General features: G+C 61.8%; 2 protein-coding genes across 2 annotated transcripts; both read left to right on the forward strand.

Moving 5' to 3' along the window:
- Nucleotides 1-1,523: 1,523 nt before the first annotated feature.
- Nucleotides 1,524-6,558, forward strand: ZBTB45 (zinc finger and BTB domain containing 45). The gene is given in 4 exon segments (XM_039572666.1): nt 1,524-1,593; nt 1,942-3,169; nt 3,172-3,264; nt 5,299-6,558. Coding segments are annotated over 3 exon segments (1,305 nt in total). The 5' UTR covers nt 1,524-1,593; nt 1,942-2,319; the 3' UTR covers nt 5,661-6,558.
- A 1,378-nt stretch (nt 6,559-7,936) lies between these two features.
- On the forward strand, nt 7,937-17,585 carry TRIM28 (tripartite motif containing 28). Its single transcript, XM_039572654.1, is given in 19 exon segments — nt 7,937-8,196; nt 8,854-8,963; nt 9,018-9,168; nt 11,029-11,158; nt 12,357-12,473; nt 12,548-12,662; nt 12,742-12,888; nt 13,616-13,730; nt 14,048-14,151; nt 14,235-14,403; nt 14,480-14,519; nt 14,804-14,863; nt 15,249-15,555; nt 15,873-16,159; nt 16,722-16,818; nt 16,886-16,960; nt 17,040-17,127; nt 17,130-17,173; nt 17,251-17,585. Coding segments are annotated over 19 exon segments (2,502 nt in total). The 5' UTR covers nt 7,937-7,988; the 3' UTR covers nt 17,389-17,585.
- Nucleotides 17,586-18,740: the final 1,155 nt, after the last annotated feature.

The raw sequence follows: 18,740 nt of genomic DNA on the forward strand, positions 1-18,740 counted from the left end.
CAGCACAGGGATCAACATGCATCAATGTGGGTCAACAGACAGATCAATATGGATTGATGTGGGTCAACGTGGGTCAACTCATGGATCAACATGGATCAATGTGAGTCAACACAAGGGTCAACACATCCCAACAAACGTGGGTCAGTATGGAATGACACAGGTCCACACAGAGGGACAGAAGTCAACATGGAGTGACACTGGTCAGCACAGGCCAACACAGCTCAAACCCCACAGTTCCCCAGATCAACACTGGACCAACGTGAGTCAACACGGAGTGACACGGATCAACCTGGATGGACAAAGGTCGGTCTACGTGGGTCAAAATGGAGCAGAGCAGAGTGACAGGGGCCAACATGGATCAACATGGATCCACAGGAGTCAACAGGAATCAGTGTGGGTCAACACGGATCAGCAGGGATCAACACGGATCGACATGGACCAAGAGGAGTCAACGTGGGTCAACATGGATCAACATGGACTGACCATCATGGGCCAACACGGCTCAAGGAACATGGGGGAGCACAGACTAACACTGGCCAACAGGGGCCAGTTTGACCCTATGGGGTCTATATGGATCCCTGGGGGGTCTGTAGGGGATGCCAGCTCTACAGGGATCCCTGAATGGTCTACAGGGGATCCCTGGGGGGTATATCTGGATCCCTGAGGGGGTCTATCAGGCATACCAGCCCTACAGGGATACCTACAGGATCCATGCCTATGGAATCTATAGGGAGTCCAGACCTTATGGGCATCCCTGTAGACATTGACGGGAGGTCTCCAACCCCACTGAGGTCCCCATGGGGGTCCCTGTGGGGGGTCTGTAGGGGTCCTATATAGCTCTATTGGAATCCCCATGGGGGTCCCTATAAGGCTCTCCAGACATTTTGGCGTCCCCAGGGGGATCTGCAGGGGATCCAGGCCCTATGGGGATCCCCTGGGGGACATGTGGGGGGCTCCAGGCCCCATGGGAGTACCTGGGAGGGTCATTAGGGGTCTCCAGCTCTGTTGGGGCCCCTGTGTGGGTCTATAGGGGTCTGTAGGGGGAGGTCCCTATGAGGGTCTGTAGGGTGGTCCTGCTCCGTGGGGGTCCCTGTGGGGGTCTATAGGGGTCTCTAGCCTTATTGAGGTCTCTGTGGGGGTCGCCAAAAGGTCCTGACCCTGCAGGTCCCTATGGGGGTTTATAAGGGTCTGCAGCCCTATTGGGGTCTGTAGTGCAGGCCCTATTGGGGTCTGTAATGAAGCCCCATAAGGGTCTGTAGGAGTCTCGAGACCTCTTGGAGTCCCTATGGGGATCCCTGTGGGGGTCTATGGGGCCACTGCGGTCCCTAGGAGGATCCCGCTCCCGGGGGTCCCTATGGATGATCCCGCTCCCGGGGGTCCCTATGGATGAGCCATAAGGAACCGCGACCCTGCGGAATCCCCCGTCCGCCAGGGGGCGATATCCGCCCCGGCCGCTCCTCCCCGTCTCTATGGCGGGGAGGGGGGCGCGCTGGGGGCGCGCTGCGCCACTCTCTATGGTCCACAGTCGCTTTCCGGTCCGGTCTGGCGGAAGTGACGTCAGAGAGCGGCGGCGGCGGCGGGAGCAGGAGCGAGGTGTGGGGGAGGGGCCGGGGGGTCCCAGGGTTTGGGGGTGGGGGGGAAAGGGTCGGGTCGGGAGATCCCGAGAGGTCCAGGGAGGGGGAGGAATTGGGTTGGGTGGTTCCGGCTGTCGTGACAGGTCGGGAACATTCCGCCCGGTGTCCCTAGGTCCCCCGTGATGTCATCGGCGCTGTCCACGGCGCGTGGTGACGTCACACGCGGTGTCCCCCGTCTCCGCCCGTGTCCCCATCAATGTCCCCACGCCCTGGTGACGTCACAGGGGCTGTCCCCGGCCCCCGGCGATGTCCCCCGCCCCCGGTGACACCCCGTGGAACGTCCCCAGCCCCGCCTCTGTTTCCCCAGGTACTGCCAGCCTCGCCGCCGTCCCGGTGTCCCCACCGGCCTCGTGTCCCCGTGTCCTCACCATCCCAGCGTTCCCGCCATCCCGGTGTCCCTGCTGTCCCTGTCGTCCCAGTGTCCCTGTTGTTCCTGCTATCCCGGTGTCCCCACTGTCCCCGTGTCCACGCCGTCCCTGTGTCCCCATTGTCCCTGCTACCCCCACCACCTCTGGCCATTCCCGTGTCCCAGCTGTCACTGCCATCTCCGTGTCCCCTCTATCCCCACCATCCCCACCATCCCCGTGTCCCCCTCTCTCCCCTCTATTCCCACCATCCCCGTGTCCCCTCTCTCCCCACCATCCCCGTGTCCCTCTCTCCCCACCATCCCCGTGTCCCCGCGGCCATGCCGGAGGCCGTGCACTACATCCACCTGCAGAACTTCAGCCGCTCCCTGCTGGAGACGCTCAACGGGCAGCGCGTGGCCGGGCAGTTCTGCGACGTCACCGTGCGGATCCGCGAGGCCTCGCTGCGCGCCCACCGCTGCGTCCTGGCCGCCGGCAGCCCCTTCTTCCACGACAAGCTGCTGCTGGGCCACTCGGCCATCGAGGTGCCGCCCGTGGTGCCCTCGGCGGCCGTGCGCCAGCTCGTGGAGTTCCTGTACAGCGGCAGCCTCGTGGTGGCCCAGTCGGAGGCGCTGCACATCCTCACGGCCGCCTCGGTGCTGCAGATCAAGACGGTCATCGACGAGTGCACCCAGATCATCTCGCAGAGCCGCGGCCCCGCCGTGCTGCCCCCGCCCCACAAGGTGCCAGGGCCACCGCTGGTGTCACCCCCGGGGCCACCTCCAGAGCTCGAGAGCCTCTCGGAGCCGGTGCCGAGCGGCCACAGCCGCAAACAGCGGCAGCCGCTGCGCCTGGCGCCGGCACTCAAGGAGGAGCAGGAGGAGTTGGAGGAGGAGGAGGCAGAGGATGAAGGGGGCGCCCAGGAAGGTGTTGTCCCCCCAGGTGTGGCCCCCCCACCCTTCCCTGCTCCGGACCCCCCATTTTTTGGAGCCTCCGAGGTTTTTCCCGACGCTTTTCTGCCACCCTGGCCCAGCGACGACGGCAGCGGCGCCTTTGGGCCCGAGCGTGGCCGGGAGGCGCTGGGGGGAGACAGCTTCGGGTTTGGGCCCCCCCCACCTTTGCCACCGCCCTACGAGGTGGGTGTGGAGGGGGGCACTGTCCCCACGGCCCCCCCAGCGCCCCCGGCCGGGCCCCCCGCGGCCCCCAGCCCCCCTACCAGTGCGGCCACTGCCAGAAGAGCTTCAGCTCCCGCAAGAACTACACCAAGCACATGTTCATCCACTCAGGTGAGCAGGGGGCTCACGGGGGCCGTGATGGGGAGGGGAGGGCAGGGCAGGGGTTTTGGTGACACACATGAATCTCGTATGACTCGTGCTGGTGTCCTGCGCCGATCCGTGATGACCTGGATCAGTCCCTTCTGGTCGTGTCAATGCGTGTCGCTCGCTTGAGCCCCATTGACCCACGTTGGCATGTGCTGACCAATGTTGACCCATGTTGGCTTGTACTGACCAGGGCTGGCCTGTGCTGACCCATGTTGGCCTGTCCTCACCAGTGTTGACCCACGTTGGCCTGTACTGACCTGTGCTGGCTTATACTGACTCACATTGGCCTATACGGACCAATGTTGACTCACTTTGGCCTGAACAGACCCATGTTGGCCTGTGCTGACCCATGTTGGCCTGTACAGACCCACACGGGCCTGCGCTGACCCATGTTGGATTGTTCCAACCCGTGCTGGTCTGTGCTGACCCATGTTGGATTGTTCCAACCCATGCTGGTCTGTGCTGACCCATGTTGACCTGTGCTGACCAATGTTGGCCCACACTGATCTGTACAGACCCATACTGGCCTCTGCTGGAGGCTTCACTGGACCAATGGTGACCCACGTTCGCCCCTGTTGATCCACATTGACCCTTGTTGATCCATTTTGACTCACATCTCTTCATGTTGATCCATTTTGGCCCACGCAGACCTGGGTGGATCCATGATGTCCCAGGTCACTCTGTGCTGACCCACTGCTCACCTGTGTTCACCCACATTGACCCATGTTGGTCCATGGTGCTCCATGTTGACCCATCTTGGTTTGTTGACCCATGGTGACCCTCCCCAATACGCGTTGTTCCCTTTTGATCCATGTTGATCCATTAACTCTCATCACTCTGTGTTAATCCGTGCTGACCCTGGTCAACTTGTGTTGCTCCATGTTGACCTACGATGATCCATGGTGGCCCATATCAATCCATGGTGACTTACACTGATCGATCCACGTTGACACACGTTGATCCATGTTGATCTGTATCAATCCACATTGACTCATCTTGACTCTGTTAACCCGTGTTGACTTCTGTTGATCCTTGTTGACCCATGTTGATCTGTGTTGGCCCATATTGACCTGTATTGATCCATGTTGGCCTGTACTGATCCATGTTGACCCATCTTGATCCATGTTTGCCCATATCAATCCTTGTTGACCTGTTGACCATCTTGACACACGTTGACCCATGTTGGCCCACTTTGATCTATGTTGACCCATGCTGATCCACATTGACCCCTGTGGACCTGTTCCAATCCATGTTGACCCCTGGTGACCCACATGGACCTGTATCAATCCATGCTGACCCGTATCAATCCACACTGACCCCTTTTGATCTATGTTGACCTGTGTTGACCGTTGTCAATCTATGTTTATCTGCGTTGATCCATGCTGATCCGTATGGATCCGTGTTGATCCACACTGACCCATATTGACCCGTATCGATCCGTGCTGACCTGTATTGATCCCTGTTGACCCACATTGATCCATTTTGGCCCATGTTGACCTGCATTGATCCATGCTGACCCCTTTTGACCCACATTGACCCACGTTAACTCATATCAATCCACGTTGACCCCTTTTGACCCACACTGACCCATGTTGACCCGTATCGATCCACGTTGACCTGTATTGATGTACATTGACCGCTATTGATCCATGCTGACCCACATTGATCCATTTGGGCCCATGTTGACCTGCATCGATCCACGTTGACCCCTTTTGACCCACATTGACCCACGTTAACTCATATCAATCCACGTTGACCCCTTTTGACCCACACTGACCCATGTTGACCCGTATTGATCTATGTTGACCTGTATTGATGTACATTGACCCCTATTGATCCATGTTGACGCACATTGATCCCTGTTTGACCAACATTGATCCCTGTTGACCTGTATTAATCCACGCTGACCTGTACTCACCCCTGTTGACCCACACTGACCTGTACCAATCCATGCTGACCCATACTGACTCCAGTTGCCCCACGTTTGTGTGTCCACAGGCGAGAAGCCCCACCAGTGCTCCATCTGCTGGCGCTCCTTCTCTCTCCGGGACTACCTGCTCAAGCACATGGTGACCCACACGGGCGTCCGTGCCTTCCAGTGCGGCGTCTGCTGCAAACGCTTCACCCAGAAGAGCTCCCTCAACGTCCACATGCGCACGCACCGCCCCGAGCGCTTCCAGTGCCGCCTCTGCACCAAGGGCTTCTCCCACCGCACCCTCCTGGAGCGCCACGCCGCCGCCTCCCACCCCGTGCCCCCACCGGGGCCGCCACCAGGGCCACCACCGCCACCACCGGAACCTGGACTGAGCACATGGCCGGGTCCGGACACTGCAGGTGCCGGCTCCACTCACACGGCGTGAGGGAGGGTCCCTGCCCCTCGAAGGGCCTTGAGGGTGGGCCTGGGGGCTCCTCTGTGCCCGTGGGTCTGTTGGAGCATCCAGGGTGAGACCTGGAGGAAGCGGCTGAGACGCTCTCCATCAGATTCGGGAAGTTTTGGGGACGTTCCCAGTGACAGGAGAAGGGTAACAGAACACCCCCTTTGGAACATGTGGAACACCCAGGGCTCCGAGCAGTGCCAGAATCACGGAGAAAATCCTCTGGAAACTGTGCTGAGACACGTGGGAGTCCAGGAGGAGGCTGGTGATGGCCAGCGCGGTGTCACGGAGGGTGAACGGAGCCCGGGAAGTTCGGTGGCTCTTTGGGATGCCCACGGTGGGGGGTGACGATATCATGGACCTGCTGCCACCCCCAGAACATCCTGGAACTGAGCTGGGCATGGGGATTGGACAGATGGACCACGCCATGAGTCCAGAGGAGGCCACAGAGGTGCTCAGAGGGCTGGACAGAGTTGAGGTGGCCCACATGGAGAAGGGAACAATCCTGGGACACCTCAGAGCCCCTTCCAGTGCCTGAAGGGGTTCCAAGAGCTGGGGAGGGACTTTGGACAAGGGCCTGGAGCGCCAGGACATGGGGAGTGGCTTCAGGCTGGAAAAAGGGAGATTGAGGTGGAATTTCAGGGAGAAATTCCTGCCTGTGAGGGTCTGGAATGGCATTCCATAGAAGCTGGGCGTGCCCCATGCCGGGAAGTGTCTGTGGAAGGTCCCTTCCCCCCAGACCATTCCATGGTGACTGTGACCCCACCCCAGCCATGGATGGACACCGGGAGGGACGTGGGGTCCCTCCCCTGGCCCCTCCCCACCACGTGGCTCCTGCCCCCCCCAAACAGTGACAATGAACGTGGGGGGTTCAATGGCCCTTCTGGTGCTGTTATTGCCATTTTTTACCCTAAAATCTGCCCCCCACTGATGGCCCCCGTGATGTGTCCCCTGCTCAACGGTGGCATGTGGCCACCAGGAAGGGCCATGGCAACTCGTGGCCAGGTCAAGGGACCAAACTCATCCCTGTGGCCACTGGCCATGTCCTCCCTGGGTCATTTACACTGGCCGTGGGTGCCAGTGGCCACTCCATGTCCCTGTGGCCACCGTGGAGAGGTCACTGCCCACATCATGGGTTGTCCCCAGGTCATTTCCATTGTCTGTGGGTGCCAGTGGTCACCCCACATCCCCGTGGCCACCCCACAGGAGTGGCAGTAGCCACAGGCCGTGTCAGGGTTCCTTCAGAAATCCCCCTGTGGACCCCGGCAGGGCCCCCTGTGTCACCAAGGCCAGCAGGGCAGCACTGTCCTCTGTCCCCCCTGGGTGCCACCCCGATCCTCAGGGACCCCAAAGCCCCCAGGGCACAGCTGGGGACAAGGGGGACACTGGGGACGTGGAAGGGGACAGGAGGGGACTTGGGATGACATGAGGGGACACTGGGTGGAGGTGGGGGGACACTGGGGACACCGTTCCGGGGCCACCAGTGCCCAGGGCCCCTCAGCCATTGGTCCCAGTGCTGCCCAGGGCCCTCCCAGTAACACCCCCAGCAGCCACCAGTGTCCTCCAAGCATTCTCAGCCATCCTCCGTGCTCTCCCAGTAACTCCCAGTGACCCCAGTAACCCCCTTGCTATACTCCCCAGTGCTCCCAGTTCAACCCTGCAGCTCTCCCAGTCCCTTCTTAGTGCCCCCTGTCCCTGCCCAGTTCTGCTGCCCAGCACTCCCAGTCTCTCTTCAGTGCTCCCAGTAACCTCCAGTGCTCCCAATAATCCCCTGTGCCTGCCCAGTGCTCCCTGAGCTCCCAGTGACCCACAGTGATGCCAGTGACCTGCAGTGATCCCAGTAATTCCCAGTGATCCCAGTAATCCCCAGTGATCCCATCAATCCCCCGTCACCCCAGTAACTCCCAGCATTCCCAGTCCCTCCCCCCTCCTGCTTCCTATTGGTTTATCCAGCCGTCGATCGGGGCCTTGGCTCCGCCTGCCCGCGGAACGCCGATGCCGATTGGCCGGTCCATCCAAGAAGTCCCCGCCTTCCCCGGGCTCTTCGGCCGCTGATTGGTTCCTCTCCGAGCGCTGTGCGCGCTGATTGGTCCGTTCCCACTCACGTGCAGGAGGCGTCTTCCCGCCCTTTCTATCCCCGCTCCCCCTCTCCCATTGCTGCCGAGAGCTGTCAATCTTCTCTACTCCCCGCCCTCCAGCTCTTTTATTGGTTTTCCGCGTTGTCAATCGTGCGCAGCGGGCGATGATTGGCTGTGCGCCAGGGCGGGGGCGGGAGGAGGAGGCCGTGCGGCGTTTGAGTGGGACGGGGCAGCCATGTCGGTGCCGCTGCCGGTGGCGGTCGGGAACGGCCCCGGGGCGACGGGAGCGGAGCCGCCGGAGCCCCTGGAGCTGCTGGAGCTCTGCGGCGCCTGCCGGGAGCGGCTCAGCCCCCAGCGGGAACCGCGGTTGCTGCCTTGCCTGCACTCCGTGTGCCGGGGTTGCCTCGGGGCCGCGCCGGGAGCCGCCGGCAGCGACGGGCAGGGTGAGGGGGAGGCGTGAAATGGGAGCGCTGGTGGTTACTGGGGACACTGAGGACCACTGGGAGTTACCGGGATCACTGGAGCTTACTGGGATCACTGGGGCTTACTGGGGGCTCAGAGAGCACTGGGGAGGCACTTGGGTTTACTGGGATCACTGGTGGTCAGTGGGATTGCTGGGGTTTGTTGGGAATGCTGGGGGTTACTGGCATCTCTGGTTTATGGAGGACACTGAGCGTTCCTGGGAGCTCAGGGAGCACTGAGGAGGCACTTGGAACTATTGGGATCGCTGGGAGTTACTGGGTTGCTGCAGGAATTACTGGGAGCTCTATGGGGAGGGGATGACCCCAGTATCCAACCTGGGGGACAGTGTGACCCCATTTGGCAGGTGTCCCACCCCAGGGGACACTGTGACCCCACCGTGGGAGTGTCCTGTCCTGGGGGACGCTCTGACCCCATTGGTGACTCCTTGTCACCATCCCTGTCTCCCTCTCTGGGAAGGGGACGGGGACCTCTCTGGTGACATCAGTGGTCATGGTGGCCCTGGGGCTCCGTTTTGGAGGTCCCCAGCCCCCACCCCACTAATGAGCCAGCATTTGCTGACAAATGGAGGTGACAGAGGAGGGTGTGGGGTGACTGTGTCCTCTTTCTGTCCCCCCCAGTGTTTGGCTGCCCTGTGTGCCACCAGCAGTGTCCCCTCGGTGACATCATGGAGAACTTCTTCCTGCAGGACAGCGGGGCTGGGCCAGCCCTCGGCCAGGGCAGCAGGCAGGTAGTGCCTCGTTAGCGCTAATTAGCGCTGACTGGGGGGAGGGAGGTCCCCCAGTGTGTCCCTTGTCCCCAGAGCTGCACCAGCTGTGAGGACAACGCAGCGGCCACCAGCTTCTGCCTGGAGTGCGCGGAGCCGCTGTGTGAGACCTGCGTGGAGGCCCATCAGAGGGTCAGGTACACCCGGGACCACACCGTGCGGGCCTTGGGTGAGTCTCTGGCACCTCCTGGCACCTCCTGGCCCCTGTCTGTCCCTGTTCCCATCACTGTGTGACACCTACGTGCAGGCCCATCAGAGGGTCAGGTACACCCGGCACCTCGCTGTCACTGTCCATGGCCCCAGTCCCATCCTTCTCACCCTCTGCGGCTGCTCGGTCTGTGCCACCTCCTGTCCCTGTGCTTGTGTTTGTCCTTGTGACTCCAGTCCTTGTCACTGTCCCTGTCCCGCTCTTAACAAGGCGCTGACTCCATCAGCGGATCCATCCTGGTGTCATTCCAGGTGCCAGTCCCAGTGCCATTCCCAGTACCACCCCAGTGCCATTCCTGTGTTCTCTCAGTGCCATCCTGGTGCCATTCCCAGTCCTATCCCAGTTCTGTTCCAATGCCATTTCTGGTGCCTTCCCACCACCATTCCCAGTGCCGTTCATGGTCCCATCCCAGTTCCATTCCCCGTGCCATCCCAGCACCATTCCCAGCCCTGTCCCAGTTCCATCCCAGTACCATTCCTGGTGGCATTCAGGGCCCTCTCCTGGTTCCATCTCGGTGCTGTTCTGATTCTATCCCAACACCATCCCCAGTACCATCCCCAGTGCCATTCCAGCCCCATTCCCACCCCATTCCCAGCGCCATCCCAGGGCTGTTCTTGGTGCCATTCCCAGCCCCATTCCCACCCCATTCCCAGCACCATCCCAGGGCTGTTCTTGGTGCCATCCCCAGTGCCATTCCAGCACCATTCCCAGCCCCATTCCCAGTGCCATCCCAGCCCCATTCCCAGTGCCATTCCTGGTCCTATCTCAGTCCCATTCCTACCCTGTTCCCAGTCCCATTCCTACCCCGTTCCCAGCTCCATTCTTGGTGCCATTCCTGGTCCTATCTCAGTTCCATCCCAGTGCCATTCCTGATCCCATTCCCAGTACCATTCCCAGCCTATTCCACTGCATTCCCATTCCCGGTCCTATCTCAGTTGCATCCCAGTCCCATTCCCACCCCATTCCCAGCTCCATTCTTGGTGCCATCCCAGCAGCATTCCCACCCCATTCCCAGTGCCACTCTCTTCCCATTCCTGCTCCTGTCTCAGTTCCATGCCGGTGCCATTCCCATTCCCACCCCATTCCCATTCCTATCTCAGTTCCATCCCAGCACCATCCCCATTCCCGCTCCTGTCTCATTTCCATCCTGGTGCCATTCCCCGTGCCACTCTATGCTCATTCCAGCTCCTGTCTCAGTTCGATCCCGGTGCCATTCCCGGTGTCACCCCATTCCCATTCCCACTCCTATCTCAGTCCCATCCCAGTCCCATCCCCATTCCCACCCCATTCTATTCCCACTCCTATCTCAGTCCCATCCCGGTCCCATTCCCACCCCATTCCCATTCCTGCTCCTATCTCAGTTCCATCCCAGTCCCATCCCCATTCCCACCCCGTTCCCATTCCTGCTCCTATCTCAATTCCATCCCAGTCCCATCCCCATTCCTGGTGTCACCCCATTCCCATTCCCGCTCCTGTCTCAGTTCCATCCTGGTGCCATTCCTGGTGCCACTCTATTCCCATTCCCACTCCTATCTCAGTTCCATCCCGGTGCCATTCCCATTCCCACCCCATTCCCAGCTCCATTCCTGGTGCCATCCCAGCACCATCCCCGTTCCCAGTGTCACCCCATTCCCACTCCTATCTCAGTCCCATCCCGGTCCCATTCCCACCCCGTTCCCATTCCCACTCCTATCTCAGTTCCATCCCATTCCCATTCCCACTCCATTCCCATTCCCACCCCATTCCCATTCCCATTCCCATCCCGTTCCCATTCCCATTCCCATTCCCAGCCCCTTCCCACCGGTTCCGGTCTCTCGGCAGGCGGGGCGGTGCCGCGGGCCGGGGCCGCGCAGTGCCCGGTGCACCCTGCGGAGCCGCTGGAGCTGTTCTGCAGCACGTGTGACACCCTCACGTGCCGGGACTGTCACCTGGGCACCCACCGCGACCACCAGTGAGTCCCGCCCCCCTCATTTGCATGCCTAATTAGCGCGGCAGTCACCCAGCCCTGGAAAACGAGGAATCGGTTTGATGAGTGAAAGGGCACCTGCTCAGCAAGGCCACCCTTAAAGGTGGCTTTAATTAATTGATTGAGCTGATTAGTTACTGAAAAACACCTGGAGTTGGCCTGCAGGTTAATTGCTCTTGTTAGTTAATTACTGATTTTATAAACAGAACTCGTTAGTTGGGTGGGTACTGAAGGGTTGAGAAAGGTGAGAGTTAATTAGCAGAGGGAGTGTTGGAGTGGCTTGAGCTGGAGAGACCTAATTAATGACTAATCAATTAATTATGTTGTTGGTTGTTTAAATTAGTTTTTAATCAATTAGTTGGGCTTTGTTTATGATTTTGCCAAGTTTTGCTGTTTTTTAAATGGTTTTTTATTGGTTTTTGCTCTCAGACTGATCAAACTTCTGGGGGAATCAATAACTAATTTGATTACTTATCTAAGCATATATCTCATTAGCTTGCTTACCTTATTAATTAGCTCACTTACTTGATCGTTAATGGTGTCAAAAGCATTTTTGTTAGATAAGATCTAATTGCATAAGGTAATGAGGGATTAAATGACAGAGTGGTACCTGGTGCATCTCCTTAATTAAAAACCCTTAATCCACTAACCAAGTGAATTAGATAACTGATGCCTAATGAAGATTAATTAGCTTATTAAAGGTTAATGAGCTAATAAGATTATTTCTCCTTTTCTCTCCCACCTTTTCCCATCCCTTTTCCCCCCCTTTTTCTGCCCCCCCTTCCCCTTTTCCCCCTCCTTTTTCCTCCTTCCCCCTCCTTTTCTCTCCGCTTTTTGTCCTCCCTTCGCTGCCCCTTCACCTCCTTCCCTCCCCCTTTTCCCCTCTTGCCCCCCTTTTTCCCTCCTTTTCTCCCCCTTTTTCCCCTTTTTCCTTTCCCCTGCTTTTCCCTCTTCTTCTTTTCTCCCCCTTTTTGTCCTCCCTTTCCTGCCCCATTCCTCTCTTTTCCTCCCCTCCTTTTCCTCCCCTCCTTTTCCTCCCCTCCTTTTCCTCCCCTCCTTTTCCTCCCCTCCTTTTCCTCCCCTCCTTTTCCTCCCCTCCTTTTCCTCCCCTCCTTTTCCTCCCCTCCTTTTCCTCCCCTCCTTTTCCTCCCCTCCTTTCCCCCCTCCTTTCCCCCTGTTCCAGGTCTCAGTTCCTGGAGGACGCGGTGCGGGAGCAGCGCTCGGTGCTGGCGGCGCTGGTGCAGCGCCTGGGGGACAAACACGCCGTGCTGCAGCGCTCCACCAAGGAGCTGCGTGGCTTGTGGGTGTCCCCCGTGTCCCCCTCCCCGTCCCCCCGCGTGCCCCGCGTCCCCCTGACCCCCCCGTTCCCGGCAGCATCCGGCGGGTGACGGACGTGCAGAAGCGGGTGCAGGTGGAGGTGAAGATGGCCATCCTGCAGATCATGAAGGAGCTCAACAAGCGCGGCAAGGTGCTGGTCAGCGACGCCCAGGTGAGCCCGGGGCCGTCCCCAGCTCGTCCCCGCGTGGCCCGGCCCGGTGACAGCGGTGTCCCCTCCCTGTGCCTGGCAGCGGGTGACCGAGGGGCAGCAGGAGAAGCTGGAGCAGCAGCACCAGGCCATGAGCAAAGTGCAGCGGCAGCAGGAGCACGTCCTGCGCTTCGCGGCGCGCGCCCTCGGCAGCCCCCACAGCACCGCCCTGCTGCTCTCCAGGAGGCTGGTGAGGGGCTGAACCCCCCCAAAAACCCCCCAGATTCCTCTCAGAATCCCTCCTCCACTTCCCCCAAACAGCTCCTGCGGCAGGGGGTGGCACTTGGGGACAGTCGTGTCCCTTGTCACCGGGATGCTGCACTCTCAGAGCAAAGCCACCCCCAGGCAGTGCAGAGCAGCTGGTGAGGAGCCAAACCCCCTCAGAGCCCCCTGGAGCCCCCCAGATTTCCCTCAGAGCCCCCCAGAGCAGCGTGTCGGGCCGGGACTCCCAGGGGTGGCACCTGGGGACAGCTGTGTCCCCCTGTGCCTGGGACTCTGTGCCCTTGGAGTGAAGCCACCCCCAGGATGTGCCACCTCTCACCTGGGCTCAGGTGTCCCCCGTGTCTCCTGTTTTGGGGCTCAGGGGGTCACAGGACAGTACCCAAGGGACAGTTTGTCCCCAGGGTGCCCTGTGTCCCCTGCTGCCACCCCACTGGTGGTGTCCCCCGGGGTGCTGGGGGGGTCATCCTTGGCACGTCCCCTCACAGGTGCCACCAGGGTGCCACATCCCCCCCCTGGGTCCTGCAGTCCCTCTCACTGTGGTCCCACACATCCCCCTGGGTGTCCCTGTGCTGTGACAACGTCCCTCGGGTGCTCTCCCCTGTCCCCTTGCTGTCCCCACGCTGTGCCACCCCCCAGGCAGTGTCCCCTGTGTCCTCCTGAGGTCCCCACGTGCTGCTGTCCCCCCCCTTTCCCAGATCCACTCGCAGCTGCTCCGGGCGCTTCGGGTCATCGTGGAGCCTGTGGAGCCCCAGGGGGACATGAAATTCCAGTGGGACCTGCACGCCTGGACCAAGAGCGCCGAGAGCTTTGGTGAGGGGACACCGGGGAGCAGGGCATGGGGGGACAAGGGACAGGAGGGAGCAGGACGTGGGGTGACAAAGGACGGGAGGGAAGAGGATGGGGGTGACAAGGGACAGGAGGTGCCAGGTGGGAGGTGACAAATGGCAAGGGGGTCCCAGGTGGGAGGTGACAGGAGGCAAGGAGTACCAGGACATGAGGGGTGACTGGGGGCAGGAGGTCTCAGGGAGGGGGTGACTGGGGGCAGGATGTCCCAGGGTGGGCGGTGACGAGGCACAAGGGGTGTCAGGGGACCCCAGGGCCACCCTGACACCCCTCCTCCCCCACAGGCACCATCATTTCGGAGCATCCCCTCCCCCCCTCGCTGAGCCCCCCGCCCTCGCTGAGCCCCCCCCCTGCTGCCAGCCCCCGGAACCCCTCCCCCGCCTCACAGGTACTTTGGGGGGACATTTTTGGGGGTCCCACCCCCCCGGGAGCCCCCTGGTGATGCCCCCCCCCCCCCCCAATGTCCTGCAGGGCCCCCCCCAGGCCACGGTGGTGAGTGGGGGACAGGTGACCCCCGAGCTGCTCCTGCAGGAGCAGGAGCCCCCCTGGACCCCTCCCTGTGGGGCCGAGGGGCCGGAATGTCCCCCCGAGCTGTCCCCCCCCCACCTGGACCCGCAGCTGACCGAGACCCCCGAGCTGGGTGAGTGGGGGGACACGGGGAGGGGGGACACGAGAGGGGACACGCAGGAAGCCCCTGACGTGGTGTTTGTCACCAGCCACCAGCCCCCCTGAAAACACCATCACTGGAGTGAGGAGGTGAGTGGGAGGGTCCCTGTCCCTTGTCACCCCCCTCCCGCCCCCTGGGACCCCCTGTCCTTTGTCACTCCATGTCCTGGGACCCCCTGTCCCTTATGGTCCTTCCCCAGGACCCCCCTCCCTTCTCACAGCCCCTGGACCTCCTGTCCTTTGTCACCCCCAACCTGGTCCCTCCTGTCCCTTGTCACCCCTTGTCTTGGCCCCTTGTCACAAGGGTGACATTTGGGGCTTCCTGGAGCCCCCCTGGTTGCCCTGACAACCCCCTCCCCCCCCCGGTTATCCAGGAGGAAACCCGGGAATTCTCCCAGGGAGGAGAAGTTCGTTAAGAAGCTGCTCATTAAGCGGTAATTAGAGGATGGGGGAGGGGAAGATGGACCCCTGGGACCCCTCTGTCCTTTGTCACCTCTGTCCAGGGCTACCTGCGGCCCCTCCCATCCCATCCCTTCCTAAAGGTTCCTTGTCCAGGATGTCCCTGTCCCCTGTTCCTGGGGTCCCTCTGTGCCAGGGGTTGGCCAGAGCAGCCCTGTCTCTCGTCCCCCTGTCCCCAGGGCTCCCAGGCCTTGTCACTCTGTCCCTGGGCTGCCCCTGTCCCCAGCACTCCTGATTTTTGTCACTCTGTCCCTGGGCTGCCCCTGTCCCAAAGTGCCCAGGGGGACTCCCAGCACCCCAAACTCCCAGGAACTGTCCCTTCTTGGGCTGGGGGGCTCTGACCTCCCCCTGTCCCCCCAGGAGGGGCCCCCCCGGGGCCCAGGGCAGCCCCCTGCTCCCGAAGGTGCCGCGGGTGAGCCTGGAGCGCCTGGAGCTGGACCTGGAGCTGGACCCGGCCCAGCCACCCGTGTTCCGCATCTTCCCGGGGCCCTCGGCCGAGGAGTTCAGCGTCATCGTCATCGAGCAGGGGACGCCGGGGACAGCAGGGACAGCGGGGACGGCGGGGACGGCGGGGACAGCGGGGACGGCGCAGCCACATGGAGCCCTCCGCGTCAAGGTGAGCGACCCCCGTCTCCATCCAGTGTCCACTGTCCCCCTCCCCACCCAGGTGAGCGTCCCCCGTGTCCCCCTCCAGGTTCCCCTGTCCCACTCCCATCCACGTGAGTGCTCCATGTCCCCCTCCCTGTCAAGGTAAGGGTCTCCCATGTTCCCCTCCACTGTCCCCCCTCTCCCCCCATCCAGGCCAGTATCACCAGTGCCCCTCCCCCTCCCGTGTCCCCATCCCCATCCAGGTGAGCATCCCATGTTCTCCTCCCCTGTCAAGGTGAGGGTCCCCCCCTCCCCCTCCGGTGTCCCATGTTCCCCTCCCCGTCCCCCGTGTCCCCTGCCTGTGTCCCCTCTCCCTCAAGGCATCCCCCCGCGCAGGAGGAGCAGCAGGAATCGCCCATCGGGGACACCGGGGACACTGGGGACACCAAACCCGTGGGGCTGCTCCCCCCTCCCCCGGGGGAGCTGGGCCCTGCCACAGGATCCTCCCCGGGCCCGGGGCTCCCGGTGGTCCCGGCGGTCCCAGGGATGCCGGTGATCCCAGGAATGCTGGGGGTCTCGTGCTGCCGCGTGTGCGGCCAGGCGGGGGCCGTGGTGATGTGCGACCGCTGCCAGCGCTGCTTCCACCTGCACTGCCACCTGCCTGCCCTGCAGGATGTGCCCAGGTACGGGATCCACCGGGATCCACTGGGATCTGCTGCCCCTCAGCGCCTCCCGGGGTCTGGGATCCACTGCCCCATGTCACCTCCCTGAGTCCCCCAGTGTCCCTGGGACTCACAGCCACTTGTCACCTCCCTGGGAGCCGAGATCTGCTGGGATCCACTGCCCCTTGTCACCTCTGGATCTCCCGGTGTCCCTGGGTTCTGCTGTCTTTTGTCACCTCTCTGGGTCCCCCAATGTCTGTGGGATCCCTTGCGATCCACTGCCCCATGTCACCTCCCTGTGGATCAGCTGTGACCTCTTTGACCCTGGGCTCTCTGGCTCTGATCCCTCTGGGAATCCCCCTGCTGACCCCAAATGTGGGACCTCCTGTCCCTGATCCCTCTGGGAATCCCCCTGCTGATCCCAAATGTGGGACCTCCTGTCCCTGATCCCTCTGGGAATCTCCCCACTGACCCCAAACCTCATGGGATCCACCTTCCCTGCCCCCCACACCCTTCCCTCAATCCCAGACACCTGGGGGTGTCCGGGCACCGATCCCATGGGATCCCATTCCCGATCCCGCAGCCCCGAGTGGACGTGTTTGCTGTGCCAGGAGCTGCCCCCGCCCAGCCTGGACGTGGAGCAGGGACCCCCCCACAAAATGAGCCCCCTGGACCAGCAGGTGAGTGCAGGGTGGTCCTGGGGGATCCAGCAGCTCCCGCTGGGATCTCAGGATCCCGCTCCCGCAGAAGTGCGAGTACGTCCTGCTGGAGCTGCTGTGCCACGAGCCCTGCCGGCCCCTCCAGCGCCTCTCCAGCTCCCCGGTGAGCCCAGCGGGATCCAGGGGTGTGGGATCTGCTCCCAGCGGGATCCCTGACCCCAGTCCCGATCCCGATCCCACAGGACAGCCGGGACGCCATCGACCTGACGCTGATGCGGGCGCGGCTCCAGGAGAAGCTGAGCCCCCACTACCGGAGCCCCGAGGAGTTCGCCCGGACGGCTGGCGGCTGCTCCGGCAATTCCATCAGCTCACCGAGGTCTGGGAATCCCCTTGGAGGGGCTGGGGGTTCCTCTGGGAGTCCAGCCCCTCTCAAGTTCCCTGCTTTCCCCTCAGGACAAGGCAGACGTTCAGTCCATCCTGGGGCTCCAGCGTTTCCTCGAGAGCCGCCTCAGCACTGTCTTTGGAGACCAAAAGTTCTCGCGGCTCCTGGTGGATCCCGAGGAATCCCTGGAGCTGTCCCCAGGATGCTGATGGCTCCTCCTGGGGTGCTGAAACCCCTCCCAGGACCCCAGTTATCCCCCTGGGCTCCTGATTCCCCCCCATGTTTCCGATTTCCCCCCGGATCCTGCCCCAGAGCCTCCCAGGGCCTGGCGATGTCCCTGTCCCCCATTATCCTGGGGTCACTTGGAAAAATAAAGCCCTGGCTTGGCCTCTTGGATTCTCCCTCATTTCAGTGCTGGATTTGAGCTGGATTTCCTGGATTCTCCCTCACTTCAGGGCTGGATTTGACCCAGATCTCTGGGACTCTCCCTTATTTCAGGGCTGGATTGACCCCTGTGCCCCCCATTTTCCCTTCTCCTTCTGCCCCACCAGTTCCATCCATGCCCCCGCCCTGAGCGGCTGGAGCTCAACTGGGAGCTGGTGGGGTGGAGCTGGGACGGGCAGCGCTGAGAGGGAAGGGACTGGGCCCAGTATGGCCCCGCGGGAGGGACTGGGAGGGGAAACTGGTCCCAGTACACCCCCCGGCCTCAGTAAAGATGGCCGCGCCCATGGGGAACATGGCGGCGCCCATTGGGAGAAAGGGCCTCAAACTCCGCCCCCGGGGGGGATTGGCTGGTGGGAGCCGGGAGGAACCGAAGTGTTCCGGAAAGAGCCGAGTGTGAGGAGCGGGAAAGAGGTCTGGGGACATACGAAGGGGCTGACGGAAAGAGCCGAAGTGTTCCGGAAAGAGCCGAGGGACCGAGATCTGTGCTTTTCGGAGCGCCTCGCTCCGCCTCCTTTTCCGGAAGAACCCGAAGTGCTCCGGAAAACACCGAAGCGGGGTCGAAGCGCCGGAACGAGTCGATCTCCTTCCGGAAGAAGGCGAAGCGCCCTCGGGCTCGCCCGAGCCTTTCCAGAAAGTCCTCCGAGGCCCCGAACCGCCCCTTCCGGAGACCCCCGAGGCCCCCCCATCCTTCCGGAGATCCCCGAAGCGATTCCGGAAACTCCGGAAGCGGTTCCAAAGCGGCGCCTGCGGACCCCGGGGCAGTTCCGCAACCCCCCGAAACGGTTCCGAAGCAGTTCCGGAAGTTGCCAGGCGACTCCGGAGTTTGCCGAGAGGTTCCGAAGCCGTCCGGAGGTTCCCGAAGTGATTCCAGAGACCCACGAAGCGGCCCCGGAGATTGCCCAGCGTTTCTGAAGCGGTTCCGGAGAGTCCCGAACCACCTCCCCCTTTCCGGAGATCTCCGAAGCGCCTTCGGGAGGTTTCGAGCGGCTCCGGACATCCCTAAGACCGCTCAGCAAAGTCCCGAAACGGTTCAGAAGCGGTTCCGGAGATCCCCGAGGCGGTTCCGGAAGTTTCCAAGTGACTCCGGAAACTCCCGAAGTGGTTCCGAAGCCATTCC

This window comes from Corvus cornix, unplaced genomic scaffold, assembly GCF_000738735.6.
Source record: "Corvus cornix cornix isolate S_Up_H32 unplaced genomic scaffold, ASM73873v5 scaffold7, whole genome shotgun sequence".
Lineage (NCBI taxonomy): Eukaryota > Metazoa > Chordata > Aves > Passeriformes > Corvidae > Corvus > Corvus cornix.